This window comes from Molossus molossus, unplaced genomic scaffold, assembly GCF_014108415.1.
Source record: "Molossus molossus isolate mMolMol1 unplaced genomic scaffold, mMolMol1.p scaffold_m16_p_11, whole genome shotgun sequence".
NCBI lineage: Eukaryota > Metazoa > Chordata > Mammalia > Chiroptera > Molossidae > Molossus > Molossus molossus.
Window position 1 is genome coordinate 41,003,348 of NW_023425346.1, and position 19,895 is coordinate 41,023,242.

General features: G+C 45.4%; 1 protein-coding gene across 1 annotated transcript in view; it reads left to right on the plus strand.

Moving 5' to 3' along the window:
- TANC1 (tetratricopeptide repeat, ankyrin repeat and coiled-coil containing 1) overlaps positions 1–19,895 on the plus strand; it is a 137,183-nt gene that overhangs the window by 53,372 nt on the left and 63,916 nt on the right. Inside the window, exons 6-7 of the mRNA XM_036253328.1 lie at positions 9,637–9,767; positions 10,797–10,983. Coding sequence (XP_036109221.1) covers positions 9,637–9,767; positions 10,797–10,983 — 318 coding nt within the window. The remainder of the gene's footprint in view (positions 1–9,636; positions 9,768–10,796; positions 10,984–19,895) is intronic.

The following is a 19,895-nucleotide window of genomic DNA, read 5'->3' on the forward strand; positions in this document are numbered from 1 at the left end:
TTTGCTGGCAGCTGAGCTGAATTCAAGAGTAGTGATTTATATTACAGCAGTCGCCCGAGACCCGAGCTCTTGGATTCGGCATCGTCATTCTCTGTGAGATCTTAAATTATGACATACTATAGTTTAGAAGCAGGGTACATTTTCCCCTTTTTTAGGTGTCTGGAAAAGGGGTGTCATTCATGTCTGTGGGCACATGGTCATGTGTAGCTAGCCATGATGTTGGTGGAAGCCCAAGCTGAGTTACCTGCTGGATGATGAAGAGGTGGTTGCCTAACAGAATTCAAGTTCACAAATGGTCAGGGATGCTGTGTTTGGTCATTTCCATGGAATCCTTTGAATTTCAAAGGAGTTAATTAAGTTTGCCTTGTTAAAGTGTAAATTTTGTGTCCAGGTCATTGAACCTAAAGGAGAGGCTGGAGTGAATTAAAGCTAATTGAGTTTTTTTTCGTTGTTTTTTTTTTTTTGGTACATGCCCTTAGTGGGAACCAAACTCGGGACTCTCTGGTCCACAGGCCGATGCTCCAACCGCTGAGCCAAACCGGCCAGGGCAAGCTAATTGAGTTTGAACCCAAGTATGTACAGATCCACTTCTAGGGTTTCGTATCATCATCACTTAAGTTTTAATTGAAAATTTTGGCTTATGCTTTCCGTGTTTCCTTTGGGCATTTAAAAAAAATCTCTAAGACATTTTTCTGGGTGCTGTCAATAATAGCATTTCAGTCTTCACCAGTCTAACAAACTCTATGAAAATAGCTCTTAGTGAAGTGCTTGCTAAATTTCACATAGACTCATGATATATCAGGTTATTCCTAAGTGTTGTTAATACCCCTCCGACACTAGCTGCCTTGCTTTATGGGCATGTAGCTCCATAAATTCTTGATTCTTAGCTTCGTGTTTAAAATGTAAATCAGCCCTGGCTGGTTTGGCTCAGCGGTTGGAGCATCAGCCTGTGGACCAGAGAGTCCCGGGTTCAGTTCTCGCTAGGGTCATGTACCACCCCCCCCCCCAAAAAAAAATTAAATCAAAATAAAATTAAACCAATGAGCACTTTGAATTTATAAGTAATTACAGTTACCTGTAATTTGCATGTTTTAGCCATCTGGGAAGTAGGTTATAAGGGCAGATGAACATTTTTAATGTAAACAAAGAACCTGTTAAAATTTTCATTCACCTGGATCCATCTTTAGGGAAAGACATTCTGCTTTATTCAGTGTTTTAAGATAGTTTTGAAAAACAGCATTTTCTACTCTGGGAAAAAAGAATGACTTAATGAGGTCCTCAAACAAAATACAGTCCCCCTTTTCTTGTCAAATGGTCCTAATAAGCTCTGTCACACAGAATAAATTCTTCATAAATAAGCTTTCTGTTGTAAAGCAACATATTGCCTAGGGAAGAAATGTCATTTACTCACAAAACAATACCTATGCCTTAAGGGTAAATAAAAAAACAGATAAATTAGAGGGGATTATTAAGTTATAATAAGATTCACAGCTGTGTTTCTTTGAATTAAGGGCAACAATAGTCCGTTTAGGTTTGCTTCAATCTATCATTGGCTACTTGAGCAAGTTTTAGTCTTATGAGTCATTGCTGAAGATCAATCTCAAAATATGATAAAACTGTTTTTCTGTCAGTCTACTTAGCAAGTAAAACCAACACGTAAAACGGCAAAATAGCCCTGACCAGTTTGGTTCAGCGGTTAGAGCGTCTGCCAGTGGACCAAAGATTCACGGGTTCAGTTGCAGTCAAGGGCACGCGTACCTCAATTGCATTTCAGTCCCCGGCCCTGGTAAGGGAAGTGCAGGAGGCAATCGGTCAATATGTCTCTCTCACATCGTGTTTCTCTCTCTTTCTTTCTCTCTCTCTCCCCCCACCTGTCCGAAAATAAATGGAAAAATACCCTCGGGTGAGGATTTAAAAAATAATAACAACAAAAAAAACAATAATTAAATGCAAAACTCTTATTGGGAGGAGTGGGTTTTTTCTGAGATACATGTTTAATGAAATATCGATGCCTTTTGTTTCTGGTGATTTCAGGCATTCGAACAGATGTAGAGAATGAAAAGGTGTGAAGAATAATGGCATCTGTCTACCCACTATTTAGGTTAACAAGTAAAACATAACTCTTTCCTCCTGATCTTGTTCCTCTTCCTTTCCCAAGAGGTAACCTGGCTCCTGCTGTTGAATTTTCAGTTCTGAGCATGGTGATGCACTATTTGACGAATGGTCGAGTAAGATTTTATTAAGTGAAAGTACAGAGGGGCACACCTGGTAATGTGTGTGGTGAAGAGAGACTGGAGGTAGAGCATTTATTCATTTTCTGTTTCTTTGAATAAATATTAATCACATTCCTGTACTGTGAAAAGCTGTATGTTAGACGCTATTTGAGATGGGTTATCAAGCATAGGTCTTCTCTTCATGGAGGCTTAGAGTCTGCTTGCGGATTAAAGGCCGTGTACAGAGTGACTATAGTACGGGGGGAAGTAGAGTTGACTAACTCAAGCTGTGTGATGAAGCGACTGCACATGGAGGTGCTGACCAGGAAAGACTTAGTTGGACCTATGCCTTAAGATTTACCTGCCATAGGATCGAAAGAGGCAGGAAGGAGACGCGGATCAAAGAATGTCTGGAAAATTTCAGTAGTTAAATGAGAGAATAGAGATCTCAAATTAGAACAGGATCAGGGAAGAAGAGGTGATGAACAGGAAGATTCTTGAGAAGTTCCAAGGACCCGGAGCCATTAGAGACAAAGATGGTGATGACTTCAAGGCTTTGAGAGTGTATTGAGAGGGCAGTGGAGGAGAGAAAAGCAACCATTTTTTGGTTTGAGTTCAGTTTCAGGCATGTTGAGTTGGAGGTGCTGGTGGAACATTTAGGCAAAAGTATCCAATGAACAGTTGGAAAAATCAAACTGGTGCCCAAGAAAGAGGTCAGGTGGTCATCTGGGCAGCCATTTATTCACAGGAGACCAGGTGTGTTAGACTAAGACAAGGTAGTTGAGAGAAGAGGACTGAGAAACTTTGGTATTTTTATTAACCTGTTAACCGGGGAATTCCCTCTTTAATCACACAGCATATAATGGGTGCGAAGACGTGTAAATACGTCCCACTTGGTTAACAGGTGAATGAGCTGTGAATAAGGAAGGAGAAGCACCAGCGAGAGGGTAGGAGAAGAACCCACGAGACCACACAGTTCCTGGAACCATGGATTTCCCCTTTGGACGTCTTCCATGATAGTTGCCACTTGCCCCTTGCGGGACAGTGTTTACAAGGTTAAAACATACAAGAATAACAAAAGAGGAGGCGGAATGTTCTAAAAAAAAAATTACTGTGTTTAATAGCAGTGTTTGAGGAGAGCTGTGAAGGTACTTGAGTTTGAGTTGTAGGTTGGTGATGAAGGAATTGGTGGGGAAGGACCCCTTTTTTATCCCAAGGCATTGGGAGGGTAAGGGAAAATGAGAGATCCGTTAAGTTACTAGGGTGGGGAGTGTGTGAGACTATGGCTCATTCATTTCTTTTTAAGAAAAGGGAGAATCTAATATTTGACACTTAAGGCAGAGGTTCTCAAAGTATATGTAGGTTGTGGACTTCTAGGCATTCCTGAGAGCCTTGCAGGGGTCTGTGAAATCAAAACTCTTTTCATAATAACACTAAGAAGGGATTCCCATTTCTGTTGCATTGAGAGTTGCACTGATGGTTAAAAGAATCATTGATAAAACTGCTGATGCCTTAGTACGTGCCAAAGTAGGGGCACCTGCTATTTTAGGGCTACACGTGGTATTTTCCACCACTACTCATTCGCATCAAAAATAATTCACTGAAGAATGTCCTTGATGAAAGGCTAAAAATAAAGAATGTTATTAAATCTTGACCCTTGAGTCCTCCCATGGTTGTCGCCAGGAAAAGCAGTTGTGTGGTTGTTTGCATTGCAAGCTGAACAGCCTTATTATTTTTTTTTTTAATAGAACATCTGTTTTACTTGAAAGAATGGCTGACAGACCATGGTTATTCAGAATTAGGTATTTGACACACATTTTCTCGAAAAGGCAAAACATGAATGTGTTGCTTAGATTTAAAAAAAAAAAGAAGAAGAAGAGAAAACCTGACAGGGTTTGTTGCCAATAGTAAATTTTGACCTTTCAAGTGAAAATTAGATTCTTGGGAATTTGTCACATGGAGCTTGACAGCTACCTAGGACTTTTCCATTGAGATCTGTGGTGATATTAATAAATGTGATTTTTTGGTATTGTGTAATGAAATGTATCATCATTTGCAAGATCTAAGAAACCAGTATTTTTTTTTCTAAATGACCCAAAGCATGATGTTACAAAATTTTGTATGGGTAAATATCCATTTGAAGCATTGAATTTTACTGTAACAGAGTACAAAAAGTTCATTGAGATGGATTCAGAGTCAACATTGGAGTAACCTTTAAGAAACAGTTACTTGTCAAGTTTTGATGAGGTATCAACGCATATCTATAGTGAACTAAAAAGGTTCCTCCCTTCCCCAACTGCATATCTGTCTGAGGCCACAATTCTTCACATATTTCAACTAAAAGAACATATCCTAGTAGGTTGAGTGTAGAAGCAGACACTAAAATCTAGCTGTCTCCCATTAAATCAGACATTAAGAAGAACTTTGCACAAATGTAAAACAGTGCCCTTCTCAATTAACTTTTAAAATGGGAAATAGTTTTTTTTTTATTTAAAATGTTATTTGAGATGTAATAAGTTTTATTAACTTAAACTGTATTAACATGCATTTTTAAATTGTTTTCATTTCTAATGTGGTAAAGCATCAATGGACATAAGCCAACGCTCTCTGGAGTCCTCAATTTTTAAGAGTGAGCCTTGAGACCAAAAAACTTTGGGGAGGAGATGCGGACTTCAGAGATAGGGGGCGTGTGAATTCAGGACACATTCTGAAAGAAGAAATGGTATGATTTGGTGATCATTCAGTATGAGGTAAATGAGATGAAAAACTTAATAATAACTTGTTTGTTGGCTATTTTTTTTTTTTTAATTAAAGACTAGAAGCCAGTTATTGACAGAACAGCCCAGGTTGGTGTGCGGATGTTCTTCCAGAAGTGCTATTTTGGGAAATCCAAGGAGGAGGGGACAGTGGTGCCTTAGGAGAAAGAGCAGCTTGGAAGGAACAGGTGGATGCTGGGACATAGAAGGCAAGAGGATGGGCAAGAAGCAGGCTGTGGATAGGTAGAGGCAGAGGAAGTGATTTAACAAGACTGTGTTTCATGTATCAGATTTGATTGAGAAATACTGTCTTGGAAACTGATGTTAAAGGTGCTGTAGCACCCTGGCCAGTGTGGCTTAGTTGGTTGGAGTGTCATCCTGAACACCAAAAGATGGCAGGTTTGATTCCCGGGCAGGGCACGTACCTAGGTTGCACATTTGATCCCTGGATTTCTCTCTGTCTCTCCCTCTCTCCCTTCCTCCCCCTCCCTCTCCCTGGGATCAATTTTTTTAAAAAAGAGGTCCTGTAGCTTGTAAGTGGCCGGACATTGTCTACAATGTCCAGTGCTCTGTAGAATTTGAGGAGGATGAGAGTGGAAAAAAGACTTCTCTTGATGGGATGGTCTTTGGTAATCTCCAGGGATCTTCATGGTTCTAACAGTTTGGCTTTAAGAAGTGGGAATGATTAACTCTGGCCGGTTTGGCTCAGCTGTTGGAGCGTCCCGGGTTTGGTTCCCGCTAGGGGCACGTACCAAAAAAAAAAAAAAAAAGAAGTGGGCCCTGGCCAGTTTGGCTCAGCGGTTAGAGCGTCGGCCTGCGGTCCGGAGAGGCCCGGGTTCGGTTCCCGCTAAGGGCACGTACTTCGGTTGCAGTTTGTCCCAGGCCCTGGTTGGTGGTGCGGGTGGCAGCCACTCGATGTGTCCCTTCACGTTGATGTTTCTCTCTCTCTCTCCCTTCCTCTCTCTCCCTCCCACTCTATCTGTACAAAAAATGTAAAAATGTCCTCCGGTGAGGATAAAAAAAGAAGTGGGAATGATTAGATAGGAAATGAGAGCAATAAGTATGGGCCAAGTTGAAACAGTTTGATAATCAGAAAAAAAGGAGGGGAATAGTGAATTCAGAAACAGTTATTTAAGACAGGAAAATTATAAACAGAATTTTTTAGGTAAGAGAAAAATAAGCACATTGTCTATAGATGTGAATCCATGAAACCAGAAAATGAAGTAATAGTGAAAAAGTAGGCTCTTGGTGTTGGTAAGACTAATGACCAACTTTGATACAGGATCTCATCTCAAGGATGTTTGATTTCTAAAGTGTTTCTCACTTTTTAAATTTATTTTTATAAATTTAAATTGCCACATGTAAGAAGTAGGTATTGGTGACTTGCCTGGTGGGAAATTAGAGAGGTTAACACTGTAAGGGGTCCAGAGAGCTTTAGCGTAGAAAAAAGCTGAGGCTTAGGGAAGGGCGAGCGGATGATTACAAAGGACACAAGTAGGTTTGAGTTACGTTGGCAGCCACTGGAGAGCCAGTTTATGGACTACACCTGAATGTCCGTGCCCCAAACATGGTCCAACAGGTGTGAATAGACAGGAAGTGATCCAAGAAATTCCCCGTGCCTTTCTCCACATGGTATTCCACAGTGGTGTGGTGTTCAAGGATTCTTTGAAAACCCTGGGAGGGCTATCACTCTCCACTTGCCTAGTGGATTCCTAGGGAGTGAGGCAAATTATTCTCTCAGATCCAAATACAACCATCATAAATTCTTTGAGTATTTAAAATCTGTGAGATACAAAGCGTTGCTAAGAGTTGAGGTCTTTCTCTCATCCCTTATACCACTGGTGTTGGGTAAGGTACACCCATTATTGATGAGTGATTTAATACTAACTGCACAAATGAAAATAAACTCTCCCTTTAAAGTGTCCCAGTGGATTTGGGTCCTTTTGGAGTAAGAATTAGCTTAAAGAAAATCCTCTCTGGCTTTTTAGATTTCAGTATTTGGTGATCAACAGTGGAAATAGAAATGCATTTCCATGTCAGTCAAATGCATCAGTGTGGGTTCCCAGGCACCTGCACTGTCGCCCTTCACCCAGGTGTCCTGCCACAGTGAAAAATTCAGTGAGAGAAGGCTCTGTGTGTCCAGGAAGGTGCAGATGGCTGGGTGTGGACTGAGGCATTCAGAAGGAAGGGGACTTCTGAGGGGGGAAGTCACTAGGATGGCATTGTGCAAGAGAGAGTAATATGAAAAGATAGTTAGGAAGCTTCCGGAAGAAAAAAAAAAATGGCAGTGGCTGAATGAATGTCAAAACGGCCATAGTGTCTGTTCATTCATTTCAAACCTCAGTAGGGTTTTTGGAGCTTAGGTAGAAGCCAAGTCCAGGTTGAACAGCGTAGAGAACAAGTTAGTCATGCATCTGGGTGTCTTTTGTGAATTCAGGCATTAAGCTTGTCTGAAGGGAGAGGCTTGGATGACTATTTCTCTTTGACAGTCTGGGCTGACTGTCTGCAGGCACAGTGTGGAGGCAGCAGTGACTCGGCCGGGGGCACCCCTGCTCCCCGCAGGGCCGACACGGGAGTGAGCCCCAAGTGAGCCACGGTGGGCTGTTTGTCTTCAGGGTGAATTTTGCGGGGGCCAGGCCTGCGCAGCTGCTCTCCCTGCCTCCACGGCAGCTGCCAACTGGGAGTCGTTTCTGGCTCCTTCCCCAGCGTGTTTCAGGTTGAACTGGAAGCTAGACCTTCTGGGGCACAGTCACAATTGGGTAGCAGTATGGAGATTGTTTCGAAAGGAAAGGGGGGCGTGGAGCACAGAAACTGCTGCGTTCTGCCCCTTCACCCACTTCTCCCCCTTGTCAAGGGCATCCTGTTTGTTCCCTCTGGGCCAGCTGCCACCTAAGATAAAGTAGCTGCCCTGCCTGAGCCTTGGGGCAAGGGAGGGTGGGAGTGACCCGGTTCTGAAGTGGTTCCGCCCTTGGGTGTGCCGGGGCTGTGCTGATTCGGTTTGGTTCCTGCTTTCCTCACCCAAATACGCGTACCTTTGAGAATCAAAGTGTGGCTGGGAAGTCTGGTGGGAAGGGGTCTCTGTTGAGTGGCTCAGGGTGTGGTGGATTGCCCCCGGGGTGGTTCCCGGAACCCCATTGGCTTGGGACCACTGCCACTTCATGTTAGGAGTTTAACTCAAATGATCTGGGCTCTCTTGACCCAGGCACTCAGGCCTTGGCTATTTTACCCCTAGTTTTCTAGAGCAACTGAAAAAAAAACCCAAGTTGGTAAACAGCTCTTCTTCCCATCCCACACATTGGAAGCCTTTGCGAGTAAGCAGGGGTGGTGCTTGTCCTTCCTTGAAGATGCAGCCTCCTAGTTTCCCTGGTAGCTGCCAGCGGCCGTCCTGGGAGCGAAGCTGATGCGAGTGAGGGCAATACAGATGGTCTCAGCTCTGCTAGTGTTGGTTGTTGGCGATTCCTTACAAAAGGCGGTTAGCATTGACCTTCGGTGCTAATGTTATAGCTCAAAGGTAACAGTGCTATTTTGTTCTTCTTTTCTTATTGAATTTTTCTAAGACCTGTTATCTATTTTCTGCAGATTTCCACATCTAGGGAATATTGGTTCATGAATATAGGGCTCTAGGTATCTACACAATTTAACAAAAATGAACAAAACATTAAGAGGAGAGACTATATTCCAGGTTGCATATTGTTCTTGAGTTCTGACTTCTGTAAGCAGCACAGTTTGCTTTATACATTATGGCATTCCCAGATGGGTGCTGATTTTAAAGTGTAAGAGAGGTATTAGAATAATGCGAATATCATTTGTCAACCATAAGTAAGTATGTGCCCTTAGGCTTAACCTGCAGCTCTATATTTAAACCAAATCCAACAATAAAATGTCTTAAGTGCAAAAAGCAAGATGACCAGCCTTGGGGAGACCAGAAACGAAAGGAAGGTTCCGAGTATGCCCCGAGGCCTTCAGATAAAAGGGGCTCCTAGTGTCACTATGGAGTAGGTTGAGAGCACAGCCCGAGTTGTCTACATTTGTGTGGACAGCAGAGCGTATTACTAGATCCGGCCTCTTGGGACACATTTCACTGGGATTGAAAATCTTTGTTTCAACTTGGACTTCTGGTGGTTGACCCTTGAGTTGGACCTGTGAGTCTGTCTCTGCTGGGGGTATGAGAGCAAGTTTGCACTAAGTGGTTGTGCCCCTGCCCTGTTTAATGAACTTGCATTTCAGTTTTACCCCAACGTCTAAGCGGCCTGGGCCTCTGCCAGCATGCCTCTCGGGTTTTACTTTATTTCAACCTCCTGTGGACATTGGCCACACCGCTCTTCAAGGGGGAGATGGAGGGCAGGCCTTTTTCTATTCTTGGTGTCTGACGTACCGGTTTTCACATGCCATGGACGTAGGAATCGTTTTCAGATAATGATACTAGGTTCTTCTGATTCGGGTCAAATATTTCACCCTTTGCACTTGGAGTTTCTCTTTCAGTTTTCTAACCCGTCACAGCCTCCTAATTAGCACGTATTGCTAGTGGACAGGCAACATTGTCAAACTTTGTGCATTTTACAAAAATACACAACAGCACCAGCCAAGCAGCTGTGGTGCCAACTCCTCCAGATGCGATACTGAAACTCCCCAGAGGGCATCTTCATTGTTGTCTTTCTTTGTTCCAGAAGCAAAGGCTGATACTGAACAGAGCTGTTCGCCGGCAGCTCAAGAACTGTTGACAAGGCTGGGATTTTTACTGGGAGAAGGGATCCCAAGTGCCACACACATAACCATTGAAGAGAAAAATGAAACCATGGTAATGCCCGAGGAGGCTGCTGCATTCCAGACCTGCTCAGAAAGGAAGGAGGGGACAGCCATCCTCTCTCCCTCCCCAAGGGGGGGTGTCACTGTTTAGTGGAACGACTTTGGGCTGTTGGGTATTGAGATTGATCGCAACTGCTTCTGGGTTTTGCGGTGGGGGAGGGGGTAGAAGCAGGAGGGGGAGAACTTAAGAGAATGTGCACATTAACCTTCCAGGCAGCACCCTGAGAAGAGGGGCTAAATGAATTAAAGTGGCTGAGCGGATTCCTCGGTGATGATACTACTTTTATCTTTATAGCCACCATTCTCCTCATTTGGCTGCTTTGGTGTATGCTTTCCTGTGCTTTATTTTTTAAAGCACTTGAGATTTTGGAGGGTCAGTGGGGGGAGGAAAAGATTTATAGATGAGCCAGAGACCAAACGAGATGAGACCAAATGGTTCATCTACCAGAGAGCACTCCCGTGTCCCGGGCCACAGCACCCTGCCACTTTGGAGAGAGGTGTCCATTTGAATCGCAGCGAGGGGCTGGAGCTTCTGCCCGCTGCAGGGTCTCTGCATGGGTGTCATGCCTCGAGGGAGCAGGTAGTGACAACCAGTCTCCTGCCCCTGCTCCCGGAGCCCATAAATCTTCAGGAATCGAATCAGGCTGCAGCGCTGGCGAGAGTACAGAAGCGGGCCCCGGGTTCTCCGTACAGAGGTCGACGAACCCATTTGTCTTCCACACATCTGAAGTGAGAGGAAGTCTGCCTGTTAGCTATTTCTGTTTTACAACTGTGCATTCCCACTCCATTATTCCTAAGACTGCCCGTGCCATAAAAAAGAAAAATCACACGGGAGGGGAGCAGAGCTAGGATGTTTCTCTTTTAGAATTTGGGAGGCCACGTAGACATTTAGCTCCTGAGATTTTAAAAACTGTTTTCCACTTTACTGTTTTAGTTTTATTGTGTTAGCGTCAACAACAAAAGAATGTGCCGAAGTGTCCTGTGTGAGCCCTGCTAACTCCTCCTTCCATTCGTCTTACAGTGCACAGCCCTGAGCCAAGGCATCAGTCCTTGCTCCACACTAACAAGCAGCACCGCCTCTCCCAGCACCGATAGCCCCTGCTCAACCTTGAATAGCTGTGTCAGCAAGACGGCAGCCAACAAAAGTCCCTGTGAGACCATTAGCAGCCCTAGTTCCACCCTGGAAAGCAAGGACAGTGGAATTATAGGTAAGAAGCACACTGCTGGGTAATGGAATGGCTCGGTGCACGTCAGCCAGACCATTCATTCGCCAGGCTCTTCTTAGGAGGGTTTAGCACGGTCTGTGAAGGTCGGTCTGCCAGGGCCTGCTCTGTGTCTTGCAGACAGCGCTGGCTCTGTGCACAGCCGACAGAACAAAGCATCGGCTTTTACTCTTGATGTTTCTTTTACCACACTGGACTCATTTGGTAAAAAAAAATTTCCTGATCAGATCTGGAAAAATTTGCCCTCCTCACCATTGAATTGCATTTATTGGGGATTGGTCCCACCAGGACACAGCGAGGCAGTGAAATCCATGGATGTTTCAAAGTCTCCCCGGCCCAATCTCAAGGTCACTTATGCCCCCACATATTTCTAGGTGTTCTTAAGTTTCTTATAATGGGATCTGACCAGTTGTGAGGCCAGGATTTTCTAAGAACGCCCCTCTTTGTCCCCCCACAATTGCATTCTTTGCTCATCTCTCTCACGGGGAGTGGCCAGCTGTATATTAGAACCATCCAGGGAATTTAAGAGCCCTTGTTTTTACATCCCATCCCAGACAGACTACATTTACATTCCTGCAGGTGGGCCTGGGCATCTGTGTCCTGAGTCTCCAGCTTGGCACCTTTCAGATAACAGGTGTGTGGGACCACCGGACGATTGTTCAGGTCCTCTGCTCTGAGATCCTGCTGCTGTGTAACGTCGGTACACTGCCGAACAATTCGGCTCCTTCCCTTTTGCTGAATTCTGCACCTCTTTGAAGGATATTTTACATTTTATTATGGACTGAATCCCATTTAATTCTATATTAATATGTAAACAAATGGAATGACATTTGAGCTCCTTGTTTTCCTCAGAGACCTGTAGTCTCTTTCAAGCGCAATTTGAAAAGCCAAGTTGCGGGTTCACCCAGTTCGTATTTTGGAGATTGCCCAGGGGTCTGTGAGAGCCCTGGGACTGGGCTGTGGGGCAGCCTGGTGTTGCGCTCCCCATGGCTTTGTGTGGGCCCCTCAGCAAGGGGAAGGCAGCCTCTTCCCTTAGTTTTCATAAGGATTAGGCTCTTCGGTGGGTTTTGTTTCGCCAATTGCTCTGTTGAGATATAATTCACATTCCATAGTATTCACCCATTTAAGCCATTGAATGGTTTTCAGTATATTCATAGTTATTATACAACCCATCACCACAGTCTGATTTCAGAACACTTTCATCACCCCAAAAAGAAATCCTGTGCTCAGGCCCCCCCTCACTTCCAGCCCTACTCAGTCTGATTTCTGTCCCTACAGATGATTGATTCTGGACACTTCACATAAATGGTGGGCTGAGGTTTTTGTAGCAAATTTAAATTCTTCTCGGTCTGCGTCCTGTGAGCTTATTTTGCGAGTCCCCCATCCTCATCTCACTCTGCTTCCTCCCTGCTGTTAGTCTCGTCCAGCAAGTTTTTCCCAGTGGTGCCTCTGTTCTCACGCCCGGTCTCTCTGAGCTGCTCACCTTTGCGAGATCTCTGGGATTCGTTCTGTGATAGCCAGACGACTTCCTTTATGGCCTTCTTCGCTGTTCTGACACTCCCTCTCCTCCGTAGAGTTTATTTTCATTCAAGGAGTTAGCCCCTGCTGCAGTCTTTCTTTACATCCCTTTTCCCTGGGTGTTCTGGCATTGGCATTACGTGCCTCTTGCTATAACCAAGCCAGCTTCTTGTTTGACAGTTAGAAGCTTTCTCAATAGTATATAAATGATATTCATTCATTTATTCTTCTCTCGCGCTCTTTTTCCCTTTCTCATTAAGATACAGTGCTGCAATTTAAAGTGTTCTAAAGAGAGGAAAGAAAAGTTGCTGGTTTGGTTTTCTGTCGTGCCAATGAAGATGATTGAGCTGCAGGAATATTGAGGCTCTACTAAGTGTTTGGTTTAAAACAGTTCCATTCAGCCCAGGCTGGTTCGTCTCCTTTTTTTTTTTTAATGGTTTTTATTGATTTTTTTAGGGAGAGAGAGAAACGTCCATGTGAGAGACATACATCAATCGGCTGCCTCTTGCACGCCCCCTACTGGGGATTGAGCCCACAACCCAGGCTTGTGCCCTGACCAGGAGTTGAACTGGGACCTCCCAGTCTATGGGATGATGCTCAGTCCACTGAGCCACACCAGCCGGGCTTAGTCCCCTTCTTATATGCTTTCCAGAGCACCTTAGTATTTTCTTTCAAGGCACTTTTTCTTGTTTTACTATTTACAGTGATACCTCGGTTCTCGAACGCCTCGGTTTTCGGCCAAATGGAGATTCGAGAAACTTTTGTCTCGGAATCCGAACAAATATTTGGAACTCGAACTTCCGAGATGAGCCGAATGGCATTCATTCGGCCCAGCGCGCCTTGCTTGCGTCATCAGTGTGAGTGCAGAGAGAGAGTCACGCTTTGTGGAGTCACGCTTTCCTATTGGTTTCATTGCTTCGGTTCTCGAACAATTCGGTTCTCGACCATCCTCCTGGAACGAATTATGTTCGAGAACCGAGGTATCACTGTACTTTTGTCTCCATAGAGAGAGGGGTCTCATCTATATTATTCGGCCCTCTACTGGGCTCCCAGCAGGATGTTGGGAATGAGAAATTAAAGAGAGCTGTTGCCGCTATCAGGTTGCATCGAAAGATGGAGCGTTCAGTTGGTTTATAAAGAAGCTGTGCAGCCCTGGCTGGTTTGGCTCAGCGGTTGGAGCGTTGGCCTGCGGTCTGGAGAGACCCAGGTTCTGTTCCCGCTGGGGGCACGTGCCTTGGTTGCAGTTTGTCCCTGGCCCTGGTTGGGTCGTGTGGGTGGCGGCCGCTCGGTGTGTCCCTTTCACGTCGATGTTTCTCTCACTTCCTCTCTCTCCCTCCAGCTCTATCTGAATAAAAGGTGGAAAAGTGTCCTCGAGTGAGGATAAAATAAAAATAATTAAAAAAAAAAAAAAAGAAGAAGAAGCTGTGCAGGCTTTCCATCCAAGTTGGCACTGTCAGATCTTCGAATGTCATCTGTATTTTAAGCTCTCTTGTCCTTAAAGTTAAATGACACATTTTATGTCATTGAAGCTGTCCTTCATTTTTTGGCTCAAGTTAACATGTTCCCTTAACTCAGCAGAGGAGTGGGAGGAACTAAGAAGTGGTAGGTCCCTCTTTTATGGAAGACCCCAGGCTGGAGGTTCTCTTCTTGTCGCTCTGGCCGTTCTGCAAGGACTGAAGGTGGCCGAGAGGGAAGCCACTGCGCTGGTGGCAACGTTCCTCTGTTCTCTCTCCTTTCGTGACCTGCAGAGTCAGTCTGTTGCCAAGGGACACACCGGAGGTGTGGTAGGGAGAAGGGGAAAAAGCAAGTATTTCCTCTCCAGACAGGCTGTAGCCACAGCCCTTTGAAGAAGCAGGAGCGGCGGGGCCAGGGAGTGAAGGCCCTTCCCCTAGGGCTGTGCAGGGTGTGCAGCGCCTTGCTCTCCAGAAAGCAGGGGTCCGTGACTCAGTTGTGGTTCTGTGGTTGCTGGGGTGGTGTGGGCTGCTTCTCCCCGATGAACAGTGTCTGTTTCATAAGGTGCAGCCCGGGAATGGCAACCATGGGGCCTCTTAAATGTTTAACAGAATAAAATGTTCAGGAACACGGTGATCCCAGCGGGCAGAGATGAAAGAGAGAGCTCAGCGCTCCGTTTTGGAAGGCCTGGCAGCGGCTTGTGAGAGGCTGGTTCAGATCCATGAGCCGGCTCACTTAGGGCCTGGAGACGGGAGGAAGAGGCTTTCCAGTTAGTTTTCCATTTTAAGTTGTTGAAGATTTGTCAATCCGTAGAGCTTAGGTACGAGTGGCAGAGGTTTTGAGGGCGGGTTGGTATAAAGTACACCACTGTTGTGGCATTGCAAGCTTTGGGGAACCAGGAGCCCTCGTACTGTAGGGCTCAGTCCAGAGCGCCCTGTACAGCATCAACACAATTCATTTAGGACTTTTAGGGGAGATTTCAAACAGTGCTAACCCATCCTTACATATCCCCGGGCCTCCCCTTCCATTTAAGCTGATTTCCATCGTGCTGATTATATTCGATCTAAATATTTTGGCCCAGGATTGCCTGAGGGGGCTTGTTCTCACACGCTGGCTCAGACAGCCTCCTCAGGGCGGCCACAGGGTGCCCTGCCTGTGTTGTGTTTCCACCGGTTTTGACATATTGCAGGGGAAGAGAATTTTCTTTTTAGGAACTGCTTAGTAGGAGAAAAGGCAGGCTAATAACCATTAGAAGAATTTATTGGATGCCGTCCAGTCTTTCTCTGTAGAGGCCAGAGCTTAGCAGAACCCTCCCCACCCCCATTCCCACTTCATTGTGTTACACAGAGGGGAGTCCCACTTTATCCTATTTCAGGAGGTCCACGTTCTGCCAACATAAATGTCTTTAGAAGTATAATAATCCTGTCATTGAGAAATACTGTCTAAGCTGGATGGTATTAACTGAATTCCCTATGACTATCTTCTTTGAAAAAAAATTCCTTACTCTTTATATATTGAAATCTTTGGCATGACCTAGAAGTTAGTGTCTGACTTTTCAAATTTGCCAAGTAAAAACCTTCTAAATGTTGAAATCCAGGTGTATCCAATCATCATAAACTATACTTTTTTTAGTTACTTGCTTTGAAAAGGAAAAAAAACTTTATGAAGAAGTGGCTTTTAAAGGTGTTTCCTCCATGCCTGAGACAACATTTTTCTTAGTGATACTCCCTTGATATAACTTGCTTCCAGCTGTTACCAAGTGGAAATTGTAAACCGTAGTAATCCCAGCTTCCAAAAAAAGGTATGTGTTTTCTTCAGAATCTGTGTGAAAACCGATCTGACTTTGTTGTTGTTGTTAATCCTCACCTGAGGGTATTTTTTCCATTGAATTTAGAGAGAGTGGAGGAGAGGGAGGGAGGGAGGGAGGGAGAGAGAAACATTGATGTGAGAGAGAAACATCAATTGGTTGCCTCCTGTACATGCCCAACCGGGGCCAGAGATTGAACCTACAACCCAGATACATGCCCTTGACTGGGAATTGAACTCATGACCCTTTGGTGTGTGGCTGATACTCAATCCACTGAGCCATACCAGCCAGGGCTGATTTCTTTTTAACTTATTCATTTTAGAGAGAGAGGGAGGAAAAGATGGAGAGAGGGACACCTATTTGTTGCTCCACTTATTTATGCGTATCGTTGGTTGATGCTTGTATGTGCCCTGACTGGGGCTTGAACCTGAAACCTTGGTGTATGCGTTCGATGCTCTCGTCAACTGAGCTACCCAGCCAGGGCACAATCTGATCTTTTTAAAAAGAATTACTGGAAGTAGTGGGTTTCGAAGCACTTTTTGATGTAAACATATTGCTTAATATTTGTTTATGTCCATATCATGATCAGCATTTTATGTGTGTGTATTTGTTTCAAGGAAATGGGCTTTTCTCTTAAGAAGGAGAATGGATATTTGATGAGGAGAAACAAATAACACCCAGCTTTCCATATCAAGATTTAAAAAAATAACCAGTCTTTCCTGTTCATCAATACATGTGGCCAGGACAGGGACTTCCAGGTAGCAATGAGGAAAATTCTGGCTGAGACGAGAGCTGGTTAAAAGTCAGTCGCCCCTTCCATTCCCTCCTCCTGCTGTCCGCTTGTACCTGCTGACGTTGATAACCTCCGGATGGCTTCTGTGGTGTGTTGGATATGTTTCCTTTTGAGAGCTGGTGTTAGGACAGCTCCAGGACAGGAGGGGAGAGGATTCCAAGGGACAGTGGCCCTGTCTCCCCCACTGGGCGGGTCTCCTGCACCGAGCAGGTGTGTTATTCACCTGCCAGGCTCCCCAGCCTCGGAGCCACCACATTCCACCAGGCCAGGTAGCTTTCAGGATGATTAAGTGCCCAGAACTTGGAAAGGGCAAAGCAAGAACTTGGGTTCTTCCTGCTACCTTTCCCCTTTCTCTGGTGGGAGGGCACTTGCATTTGCTTTTGTCCTCTCACTTCGAAGCTGGGAGGCAGGTACACACTCAGGCAGGGGATCACGTCCACAGGAGCCTTCTCCCGCGGAAGTGACTTAAGTAAAATAGTGGACACTGGGATTCGTATCCTGCTGGTGCTTACTAGAGTCTGATAATAGTTGTCTTTCTGCCCAGTTGCTTAGGATATTTATAAAAAAAGTTATGGGGGGGCTGACTTTTATCTTCCTGTCTCTCTTCTGTGCCCAGAGCTTGTAAAATGAAAGGGATTCCAGAGGTAGCTTTAGACCTTTCATTTCCCGGCCTTTGTGTCCCAGGAGAGATGATCAGATGCAGGAGAGGCAGACAAAGAGGAATTAATTGTACTATATTTTCATTTTTAACTTGTCACTCCTGCCCTTTTGATTTTATGCTGATGCTGCTTTGTTGCCCTGCTTGCTGCTAAATGGAAATGCTTCGGAATTGATTTGGTAATGACTGTTTAGTGTTTCAGATGTGTTAATATTCATTTTACTTCATCGCCTGCCATTTAAAAAATCATCCTTAATTGTAGACACTTTCTTTTTTTTTTTTTTTTAAACCTCTTAGGTGAAGGAGGGAAATTTGCCTTTACAGATGTAACTCTGTGATATTTGTAATGTGGGAAAGAAGCCCGTGGTGATTTGAGTCAGACTGCTTGTTCTGTCAGTGGAGCACGTATTTTTTGGCACCTGCTGTACCAAGAGCAAGTCTGTCCAGTACTGGAACAAGGGACAATAAAGATAAGGCACAGTATCTATGTCAAAACTTGTCCGCCTGTGGGACCAAGAGTGGCCTGTGGTCCTGTGGAGGGTCTGGGCAAGTTGTCAGTGCTGAAAAGGGTTCGAAACATGACAGTGGTCGACCCCTCTGATGGAGGATGTATGTTGAGGTGCATAACCATACCAACCACTAATAGTGCCTTGTGCTCCTTTATGGAAGATTCCAGAACGCTGGGGAGTCTGGGCTATGTAAGAAGCTCCACTGTCTGTGCCTTCAGTGTCCAGGTTCTGTGAAGCTGTGTAGTGCGCTAGGAAAAGTCGTGTTTAAATCCAGAGGCTTTTTTCCAGAGACTGTTACCTGCTGTCAGACTGAACCGGGCCGTGTGGCCGAGTGAGGCGGGTCTGGCCTCCCCTCCCCCACCGCCCTGCTCCAGCTGATCCTTCAGGTGTTTCCACAATCAGAAGCTTGAAGAATGCTGCTATGAATGCATGGCTCTGGTCCCTGGCCTTGCTGCATGTCATAGCAGAACACGCCTTGCGCAATGCAGTGAGCCCTGAGCAGATTTGGTACAGAGATCTGTGTGTCACAAGCCAGAGCACAGGGCATCTGTGCAAGGCCGGGAGGGGAGGACTCTGCAGCACGTCACACACGGCTGGCCAGAAGAGCCAAGCTGTTGTCCGCAAAGAGTTGCAGAAGGAGAAGCCAGAAAGTTCCCTGGAGCCAAAGGTAACCAGGCCACCCGCCCCGTGGCATTCCAGGGAAGGGCGAGTTAGCGTGCCTGCCTTCCTGAGTCCTCTCCCCGCTCTGCCCAGGGAGTGCGAGAGCAGTCTGCGCAGGTGAGCCTCAGACCCTGTTCCCCGCGTGGTTGTCAGTGTGTGGGTGGGGCAGAGGGAGAGGCACAGGCGCGTTTCTGGTCTGCCGGTTTCATCCATGCCCCCTTTCCCTTTGTCACTTGGGGAGAGCCACGCTGTGGCGGGGCAGCCTGAACCGTGTGTGGAGTGCGTGCAAAGGAAAGGAGCAAAACTCAGGTCAGGTCGCGAGGACCAGGGTGAACACCTGTCTCTTCCTTGCCGCGGCGCTTTGATCTTTTCCCACTCGTTAAGTCTTTCTTTGCTTTCCCTTTTGAAAGTTGTTAGTGAACTTGATCCGGTCATGTGAAAGGAGGTGGTGTCTGCAGTACTCACATCTTCCCTCCTCTCACTTGCATAAGCGACCTTTATGTGTCTTGTTTGATCTTTATTGACCGGTCCGGTGTTTTAACTTTTAAACTCTTCTCGTCAACCATGAAGCGGAATATAGAAGTTTAAACATGTTTGGTTTTTTTTTGTGTGTGTGTGCTACTTTATTTTTCTTCAGTTGTGTGGGGAGGAAAACATTCTTGAGTAATAATGACAGGGGAGGCCCTTCTCCCAGCCCGTAGATCCAGGTTTCCCCATAGACCAGGGAGGGACAAAGGGTTCTCTTCAGGAGCCCTGGCTTTGAGTCTGCAGAATGCGAGACAGTTACGGTATACTTGAAGAACATGCCAACTTCCATTTTTTTCATCTTTTCAAAGGGTATATTTTTGTGTGTGGTGTATATTATAATCAGAATAGTACATGTTCATAATTTATAAACACATGTATCTGGGGTGCAGTCTCAACATTTTCTACTGATAGTGTGGTGTGATCAGAGCGGTGTAGAGCCCCAGGCGGACGTCACGGGGCTTTCTTGACCTTGGGCCCCTGTGAGTATGCAGTGGGTTGAGATGGGATGAGTTTAGGGCAGAGCCCTAAATAGTAAGCACTGTTATAATACTCATTTAGCCACTTGTTGTTATGTCCTAAGAATACTCATTTGTTTATGCTGAATCCCTCCCCAGTGAATTTGAAATGCTCAGACACAGACATTTAGCAAACCAAGGTTTTCTTTTTCAGTGAAGGTATGAGTTGGGGAAAGGCAATAAGCAGAGTGAGAGAAAAGATGAAGTCAGGAGTCACCTGAGGATATTTTTTCCATTAATTTTTAGAGAAAGTGTGTGGGAGGGAGAGAGAGAGAGAAAAACATCAATGTGAGAGACACACTGATTGGTTGCCTCCCACACATGCCCCACCCCAAGCTAGGGATTAAACCTGCAACCCCGGTATGTGCCCTGGACCAGGAATCAAACCTGAGACCCTTCAGTGTGAGGGCCAACACTCTAACCACTGAGCAACACTGGCCAGGGCCAAAGGGAGTTT